Source organism: Nylanderia fulva, unplaced genomic scaffold, assembly GCF_048542155.1.
Source record: "Nylanderia fulva isolate GAGA-0341 unplaced genomic scaffold, ASM4854215v1 Scaffold592, whole genome shotgun sequence".
Lineage (NCBI taxonomy): Eukaryota > Metazoa > Arthropoda > Insecta > Hymenoptera > Formicidae > Nylanderia > Nylanderia fulva.
Genome location: NW_028190690.1, coordinates 7,501 through 17,195, shown reverse-complemented (window position 1 = coordinate 17,195; position 9,695 = coordinate 7,501). Strand labels below are relative to the sequence as shown.

The 9,695-nt window shown below is 46.8% G+C and overlaps 2 protein-coding genes across 2 annotated transcripts; one reads left to right on the top strand and one right to left on the bottom strand.

The window, feature by feature from the left end:
• Positions 1-2,613: 2,613 nt before the first annotated feature.
• On the top strand, positions 2,614-3,471 carry LOC146720886 (uncharacterized). The gene has a single exon (XM_085487667.1). The coding sequence runs from the start codon at positions 2,614-2,616 to the stop codon at positions 3,469-3,471; it is 858 nt and encodes a 285-aa protein (XP_085343793.1).
• Positions 3,472-5,443: 1,972 nt separating this feature from the next.
• On the bottom strand, positions 5,444-8,866 carry LOC146720885 (uncharacterized). Its single transcript, XM_085487669.1, has one exon. The coding sequence runs from the start codon at positions 8,864-8,866 to the stop codon at positions 5,444-5,446; it is 3,423 nt and encodes a 1,140-aa protein (XP_085343795.1).
• Between the last annotated feature and the right edge of the window lie 829 nt (positions 8,867-9,695).

Sequence of the window (9,695 nt, the reverse complement as noted above, 5' to 3'; positions counted from 1 at the left end):
TGGGCCGGAAACACGGACCGACCGAGAGCGTGCATTATAGCGAAAGGAATAGACGCCTGTCTACTGCCACAATTTAGCGATGGTGACTTTGTTGCCATCAGACTGAAGATAAAGACGACCGGTGGAATAGCCAGGGATCTAATTATAGGGTCAGTGTACATGCCCTACGATTTGGAAAACCTGCCCCCACACGAAAACATGATGAAACTCACGACTTATGCAAGGCAGAAAGGGCTAGAAATACTCCTGGGATGCGATGCCAACTCGCACCATCTGGTGTGGGGGAGCACCGACATAAATCCCAGGGGTGAGAGCCTATTCAACTTTGTGGTAGGTATGGAGCTACACATCCTGAATAGAGGAACAGAACCTACCTTCCTGGACTCTAGAAGACAGGAAGTGATAGATATAACCATATGCTCAGGCGGAATACTGGACCTGTTGAGGGGATGGAGGGTCTCTGATGAGCCCTCAGGATCAGACCACAGGCAGGTCCGTTTCACCATGGAGCAAGTACAGAGCCAAGGGTTATGGAAGAGAAATCCTAGGAAAACAAATTGGAGAGGGTACGAGGAAGACCTTAGGAGTCGACTCAAGGAAGCACCCACTAGATTCCACACCAAAGAAAATTTGGAAACAGCGGCAGACTACTTGAATGATGCCATTAAATACTCATACGAGATGAACTGCCCATTAGAGTCAAAGAACCCTTCAGCCAAAACACCATGGTGGAATAAAGAGCTAGCTAAGCTAAGGGCTGAAGGGAGAAGACTCTTTAATAGGGCTAGAAATGTAAATACACCGAGATCCTGGGAGGAGTACAGGAAATCTCAGAGAATTTACAAAAAGGCCATAGTAAAAGCTAAAAGGAAAGGATGGAGAAGTTTTTGCTCAAGTATAGAGAGTGCTCCTGAAGCATCTAGACTGAGTAGAATACTCTGCAAGGAAAACCAAACACAATGGGGCTGCCTTAAGCGTCCCAATGGAGGGTACACAGAAACTGCGGAGGAGACCTTACGGCACCTTATGGAAATTCATTTCCCAGGCTTTAGGGAGGACTCAGCAGACAACAACAACAGGCAGAGACCCATGACCGTGCACAAATCAAGGGCATGGGGACTGGCAGCTAAGGTGGTCTATCCACAAGCAGTGGAATGGGCGGTCGGTTCCTTCGAGCCTCTAAAGGCTCCAGGACCTGATGGAATATACCCGATCCTGCTGCAGAAAGGGCTGAGCATCTTGCTAGGCCCAATGACAAAAATCTACAGGGCAAGTATTGCCCTTAGACATGTCCCCCAGAAGTGGAGAGAAACCAAGGTGGTTTTCATACCTAAACCTGGCAAGAACGGTCACGTCAGGGCAAAGGACTATAGACCAATTAGCCTTATGTCCTTTGTATTGAAGACCTTAGAGAGACTGGTGGACAGATTTCTCAAGTCCAACTCTCTAATACAACAACCTCTAGCCGACTCTCAGTATGCCTACAGGGAGGGCAGGTCTACCGAAACCGCCCTACATCACCTGATAGGCAAAGTTGAGAGTCAGCTGGAGGCAAAGGGCTATGCGATCGGAATCTTCCTGGACATCGAGGGCGCTTTCGATAGCACTTCACACGAGGTGGTAGGGGAGGCACTGATCAAACATGGAGTTCAAGAACCACTGGTGGACTGGATAGGAAATATGCTAGTGGACAGACGCTTAACGGTGGAGTGCCAAGACATCTCCATCAGAGGAAAACCAATGAGAGGCTGCCCACAGAGGGGAGTTTTATCTCCTCTGTTGTGGTGTCTAGTGATAGACGACCTGCTAAAGGAGCTATAGAGGAAAGGTGTCTCGACCTTTGGCTATGCTGATGACGTGGCCATAGTGGTTAGAGGACCATTTCTCAACACACTAAAGGACCAAGCAAAGGATACCTTAAGGATTGTGCAAAACTGGTGTGAGAACAGATGTCTAACGGTTAATCCGAGCAAGACAAATATTATGGTCTTCACCAGAAAATATAAACCTGAACCCATAGAGACGTTAAAACTCTGGGGAAAGGAAATACCGTTTACAGACTCGGTGAAATACTTGGGACTGTTTCTAGATCCTAAGCTTAGCTGGGGAAAACATCTCATAGAGCAAAGGAAAAAGTTCTATGCATCCATGTGGATGTGCAGAAGGGCAATGAGCAAGTCGTGGGGCATCAGCGCTGGTGCAGCTTTGTGGCTGTACAGGGCGGTCCTGCTACCGCGGCTGCTATACGCGTCAGTCGTCTGGTGGACGAGAATAAATAAAGGGGAGGTAGAGAAACTACTTAGAAGCCTGCAAGGTAACTACCTAAGGGCTGCAGTAGGGGCCATGAGAACCACACCCACAGAGGCGCTTGAAATAGCACTCAGTGTTACGCCAATAGGCTTGGCCGTGATAAAATCAGCCAATACTACGGCATACCGTCTGAAATGTCAGGGTGAATGGAGAAACACAGGACTGGGACACACCAGGCTTGGTCTTCTCCAAAAGTACCCTATAGAGGGAATACAAGACAGAACTACAAGAAAGTATCAACTGGTAAAACACTTTAAGATATGAATACCTGATAGAAATGAGTGGCTGAAACCGGGCGGAATCATGGACACAAAGGTGGACATGTGGTTCACGGACGGATCAGGGATAAACAACTGCTTTGGAGCAGGAGTATATGGACCTGGGGAAAACTATAGGGAGAGTATTCCAATGGGAGGCGACTGCACGGTCTTTATGGCAGAGATGCTCGCCATCCTCAGATGTGCCGAACTGAACCTAACCAAAGGAACAAATTGCAGGAAAATATATATCTGCACAGACAGTAGGGCGGCCCTTCTGGCGTTGGCGGGTGCGACCACCGAGTCTTGCTTGGTATGGGACTGCATGCTGGCGCTGGAGGAGCTGTGTGGAACAAATAAAGTAACGTTAGTCTGGGTGCCCGGGCATCAGGGCATACCGGGAAACGAAATAGCAGACTCACTGGCTAGAGAAGGGGCTAGCAAAGCACCAGATAGTCGGGAGATGGGAGTGCCCTTTACGATGGGTAAGAACTTCATCAGGGAAAGTATAGACAAACAACATAAGGCCAAGTGGGATAATCTGAAATCCTGCCGACAGGCCAAATTCCTGATGAAAGACATAAATGGTAACAGAACCAAGGAACTGCTCACGTTGAATAGGCAGAAATTGAGGATGGGGATAGGACTGCTGACAGGACATTCACCAATACTCAAAGCCCACCTATTCAATATCAGACTCGCAGACAGGAAGGAGTGTCGACTATGCGGGGAGGAAAAAGAGGACAGCATACATATTCTGTGCCAATGTCCGGCTCTGGCTAGAAAGAGATTCAGGATCTGGGGACAAAGTTTTCTTAAATCCCAAGAATTAGACAAAACAAGGGTGGTGGAACTCATAAGCCTAGTGGAGAACTCTGGGCTGAGTACACATCACTCAGTTTAAAGACAAGAGTGAGGAGACACAATGGATCTCGCTGGATCTAGGTGCCGTCGGGGGCCAAGTCATGGAACCACTCACTACCAATCTACTACTACTACTACTACGTCGCACTCGGCGCGTCGAACGAGTCGAGCGAGTCCGGACGAGTCGTAAACGTACTTTCTCGAGTCTCTCGCCACTCCGGCGTGTTTCGACCGCTCTCCGTACCGTCGCCGACCGCTTGGCCGGTCGGTTGGGTACTATAAGAGGTAGGAGAGATTAATATTGTACGTGTCGCGCTCTCGACGTTGACAAACGAAGAATCGCCCGAACGGGTCGAGAACGGATTTTGTCGAGTCGCGACTCTGACACTGAGAGAACATTTATATAAAATATTTGATTTGGAAACCACGAATATATAAAATAATATACGATCGTCGCAGAACGCGCCGCCGCCAAGTCTTCTCATGCTTGGAGGTTGCGTGTCTCGCGAGAACGTACGTTCGACTCTCGCGTCGTCTCGTATTCCTCTTCGCCGGGGATTACGGTGCGGCTCTTCTCGTTCGTCGCCGAACGCGCGCAAAATTAACGCATACTTATTTATTACGAGCACAGCATTGCCACGAGTCGGTGTCGCAAGACCGAATGGCTCTTATGTGGCGCGCACGCCTCTAGTGTGTTGGCCGCGCGGTTCCCTCTCGTTTCGTACGCAGCAGCGGAATCGTCGCGCTTACCGAGCATCTACTCCACGGATACGAGTTTGCGGGAAGAGTTGCTTCTTCCCGCTCGCTTTGTACGCCGTAGCGAAATCTTATTGCTGGTCGTGTGCGGTTAAACGCGTACGAACCAGACAGAACAGTCCTCGACGTCTAAGCATCGCCATCGTCGATCTAGCGTCAGGGTGAATCGCGCGGTCTCTCGAGACCGCGCATCATAACATTTGGGAGAATAAGAACACGAGTATTTTGATCTTGTGGATTTTTGAACGGAGAGGAGGAGGAAGAAAAGGAGAGGCGGCGGCGTCGGGGGTTTACTCTCGCCTCCGTCGTTCTCTCGTACGCTTTACATAATAGCGTTAAACACAGCAGAGTGTCGCCGACCGGCTGAGCAAGACCGGCGGCAAATAAAATGGCACATACGAGCGTGTCGCGCGCGCGTCGGTGTTTCGGCATCGAACGCGCGCGCGCGCGAAAAAGAGCTAGCGACGTGTTTTTTATATTTTCTCCTTTGGGTTTTATCGGAGCTATCGCCTAGTTCTCTCTTGTGGACTGCGTCGATAGGCAAGGATAGATAGCAGGAACTAGTCTCTTTATTCTAAGTAAGAATACGTAATTTTTATTCTTTGGATCACAAATGTTCTTCTCGGGTTTACCGGACGGCTCGTCGTACCAGACTCGCCTTCCGTGCCGCATCGCTCCTTTTTAAAGACGCGGAAACTCTCTCCTAATTCGGCGCTTCGCCCTTGTGGACGCAATAACAAACTGTCGATGTACACAATTACAGAGAGCTCTCAGGAGCGTATATCAAAGGCGCGCGGGGATCACGGAAATTTTTTTTTTCCCAAATATACCCCTCGGGTTGAATCGCCAAGGGATTCAAATGACAGTCAGGGGTAAATCCTTACACATTGAACTGCAATCATTGGAGACAACCTGCAGAATTTAGATTACGCTGAACCGTCCGGACTTACCGGCAATTTACAGAGTTTAACAATAGGTCTTACAAAAGTAGAAGACGCGGTCTTGACCTGAGCAACTCGCACCAGGCCATCCTTGTCAGGCTTACATTCGATGATTCTCGCAAGTTCCCATCTGCAGGGAGGTAAATTAGGATTTTTTATTAGAACAATATCGTTTATGCGAAATTCATCAGATCGATTCTGCCATTTAAAACGCTGCTGCAAGGTGTTCAAGTAGTCAAGACTCCACAATTTCCAAAATTGCTCGTATTTCGCACGCATTAATTGCCATCGATCGAGTCGTGACTCGGAGATATGTTAGACGCTCGGACTCGGAATCGATTTAATGGCGCTACCAATTAAAAAATGCCCTGGTGTGAGCGCATTGCAAGAATTTACATCGTCATGAAGTGCGGCGATCGGGCGCGAATTCAAACATGCTTCGATGTTACATAAAAGCGTGGTGAACTCTTCGACCGTAGGTGTGCAGGAACCAAGTATACGTCGCAAATGGTGCTTAACACTCTTAACACCTGCCTCCCACATGCCCCCAAAATGAGGGGCAGAAGGCGGAATGAAATGCCATTGAACTGGCTTTGACGCGAACTTCGCCTGCAGATCTACGTCGGCTTGAGTCTGTCGGATCGCTGTAACAAGTTCGCGATCCGCGCCTTGATAGGTAGTCGCGTTGTCGGAATAAAGATCGGATGGAATGCCACGACGCGCTACGAACCGTTCGAAAGATGCGAGAAACGCAGCCGTGGAATAATCATGAACAAGCTCTAAGTGTATAGCTCGTGTAGCGAGACAAACAAATAGCGAGATGTATGTTTTGTGCGACTTACGTCCGCGGCCGGAAGCGTCTCGAATTGCGAAGGGGCCGGCGTAATCAAGTCCCGTATGGCAAAATGGACGGGACGGAATTACTCTAAATGTAGGAAGGTCGGCCATAAATTGTACGCCGGTTATGGCGCGATGCCGAGTACATGTCACGCAATTGCGGATACAACCTTTTACCATGCTTCGCGCCCCCAGAATCCAATATTGTTCTCGCAACGTGCGAAGCATTAACTGTACACCGCCGTGAAGTGTATCCTTATGAATTTGATCAATAATGAGCTTAGAAAGGTAATGCTTTGGAAGTAGAATCGGAAATTTACGATCATATGAAAGGTCAGACAGTTGAAGTCGACCACCCACGCGTAGGATACCGGAGGGATCCAGGAACGGATCGAGAGAATGGATGGAGCATCGAACTGGTAACCTTGACTTGGCTTTGAAAGCGACGATTTCTTTTGAAAAGTATTCCGTTTGCATCTGTTTAATCCAGAATCTGTGCGCGGTTTTTATTTCATCGACTTGCAAAATAGAGAGACCTTGAGCAACATCTGGGACTCTCGTTCGAAACTTGAACCGAAGGACGTATGCGGTGACCCGTAGTAAGCGTGGCCACGTGGAGATATGATTGAAGGATTCAAAAAGTTCCGCTCGATTTGAATGATGCGAGTGGACTGCATTTGACGCTTTCAATTTGGAATCATCTTCGGTGCAACTTATCGTAGATTGAACTGGCCAATTATTCTCGTTAAATTTCAGCCATGCCGGGCCGTTCCACCAGGAACTGGAAGGCGTTAGCTGACCTGGATTTATGCCGCGCGATGCGCAATCTGCGGGATTATCTTCTGTTGGCACATGCAGCCATGTCGCCGTAGGAAGCTTCGTTTGAATAGAAGACACTCTGTTAGCTACAAATACTTTTAAATCTGATGGAGCCTTTTGCAACCATGCTAATACGATTGTCGAGTCACTCCAGCAAAACACAGGAATGTTTTGCAATTTCATCGCGTCAATAGTAAACGAAATACAGCGTGCTAGCAGCTGAGCCGCACAGAGCTCGAGTCGTGGAATCGAAATCGTTTTAATCGGAGCAACCTTGGTTTTTGATAGAAGAAGTCGAACATGACTATCGCCAGAATTCGTGACAATTTTTGAATAGACTACCGCTGCATAGGCTTTAGATGAAGCGTCGCAAAAGCCGTGTAAATGCAAGCACTGAATGTTACGCTCGAAGCCTAACCAACGAGGAACTTGCAGAGTCGTCAAGTGTAACATCTTTTCGCAAAAAGCATTCCATTCGGTTGTTATTTCCGCAGGAAGAATATCATCCCATCCGTAGGAAAATTTCCACAGTTTTTGCAGTAGAATTTTGAGAGATATCGTGATCGGAGACACCCATCCGAGGGGATCGAATATTTTCGCTATCGTCGAAAGGATTTGTCGTTTCGAAATGTCGGTAGATGGTGGACGGAATTTTATTTCAAAGGAAAAATTATCATCGCAAGGTGTCCAATGAATACCGAGTATTTTTAATTGTTCACCTTCTTGGAAAGGCTTGGAACTTGCTAGACCGTGATTCGCAGGATTTATATCTTGTAGAATTTTAAAATCGTTGCTGGCCCATTTTCTGAGATGAATGCCTGCGCTTAGTAAACAGCCGATTAGTTGGTCGCGTTTTTTAATCGTGGATGGTTTATCATCGCCTCCGGATAGGACATCGTCAACGTATATTTCATTTTGCAAAATTGCTTGAGCTAGTGGAAAACGCGAACTCTCGTCGATTGAAAGTTGTTTGAGCACGCGTTGGGCGAGATAAGGCGCGCAGGCAGTACTATAAGTAACGGTATTTAATGAATAAGTATGGACTGGCTCGTTCGGAATCGTACGCCACAATATTAATTGATATTGGCGATCGTCTGAATGAATCTGTATTTGTCGAAACATTTGCTGAATATCAGCGGAAAAAACGTATTTGTACAAACGCCATTGAAGAATATTCGCCGGAAGATCGGCTTGCAACTTGGGACCAATCATAAGATGGTCATTCAAAGAAGTGTTATTCGAGGTATTTGCCGAGGCATTAAACACTACACGAAGTTTGGTTGTAGTATTGTCCTCGCGAATAACTGGATGATGAGGTAGAAACGTCGGTTGAAAGAAGCGTTGCACGTTTTCGATTTTTTGCATATGCCCGAGCTCTTCGTACTCGTTAAGAAAGTCGACGTATTGCCCTGAAATTTCCCGAGAATTGGCTAAACGTCGCTCTAGTTGCGCGAGTGAACGCGTAGCTACTGACCTTGACTCGCCGATTTTTATCGGAGGACCAGACTTGAAGGGTAAGCGGACAACATAGCGCCCTGAAGAATCGCGCATATGTGTCTCTTGAAAATGTAAGTTGCAACGAAGATTTTCCTCTGAGAGAGCGTGTGTCGTTGGAATTTCTTCCAGCTCCCAAAAACGTCGGAGTTCGAAATCGAGATTGCCAGAAGTTGCTTGGTGAACGTGAATTCTTTGGCTATTTTTTTGGTTTGAAATAGGACCCGAAATGATCCACCCGAATATCGTTTCTTGCGCAAGTGTAGCATCGTTAGAAGCTTTCATTAAGCCACCCATCATAATTGAACCGTATAATTCGGCCCCGAGAAGTACTTCGATTGCATCATTTGAGCTTGGATTTGGATCGGCTAGATTCAATTTGGAAAGAAACGGAATCTCTTGTAATTGGAAATGAGGTGGAATGTACGCTGTAATTTTTGGAACGACCAATGCTTTGGTATGAAGAATCGTATCATTTTTATTAGTCGCGCTGATAGAAATAGAGACGGCATGTTGAACGCAATTAGACGTAGTGTCATCGATGCCAGATACCTTTACGCGTGTTGAAATTAAGCGAGCTCTCAACATTTGAGCGACTCGTGACGAAACGAATGTGGCATCGGAACCTTGATCGATTAGTGCTCGCGTGTAAACATGTCGACCGTTTTCTGATCCTATACAAACACGTGCGGTAGCCAGGAGCACGGGTTTAACTCCCGCGTTCACGTGTGAATGTACGTTGGACGCGTTATCGCATTGTCCAGAGTCTGTTGTTGTCGTTAAACTTGACCTTGAATTCTCGTGTAACAAAGTATGATGTTGTCTTTTACATTTCAAGCAAGTAAAGGACAATTCGAAACGTAATGACCTTTGGTCAAACAATTTTTGCATATATTATTTTTTTGAACAAACTCTAGTCGATGCGAAATGCTTAACGCTTGAAATTTCTCGCAATGCATTAAACGATGTGTTTCGGAACAAAGAGCGCACGTACTCGCGGTGTTTGTATGGTGAGAACGCACTATATTATTTTTTCGTGCCGCATTTGGAATCGAGCGAGCACCGGAACTCTTTTCGGATGAGTTTCCGTTGGCGGACTTCGAGTTATCTCCGTCCTTGGATACAGCCTCAAGCGAACGAATTTGTGTATCTAGAAACGCGTATAGTTTTTCCATCGTAGGATATCTCCTCTCTGAACCTAAACTGACTTCCCAATCTTTTCTCGTCAATTTGTCTAGTTTTTGTACAAGAATGTAGACTAAAATCATATCCCATTCATCTACAGAACATTTCAAGGCACGCAGAGCATTTATCGATTCCGATGAATTGGAGCGTAATTGTTTTAACCCGTACAGATCGTTAGACGAAACATTAGGAATGGTAAATAAACGTTTGAAATATGCGTCAATAATAACGC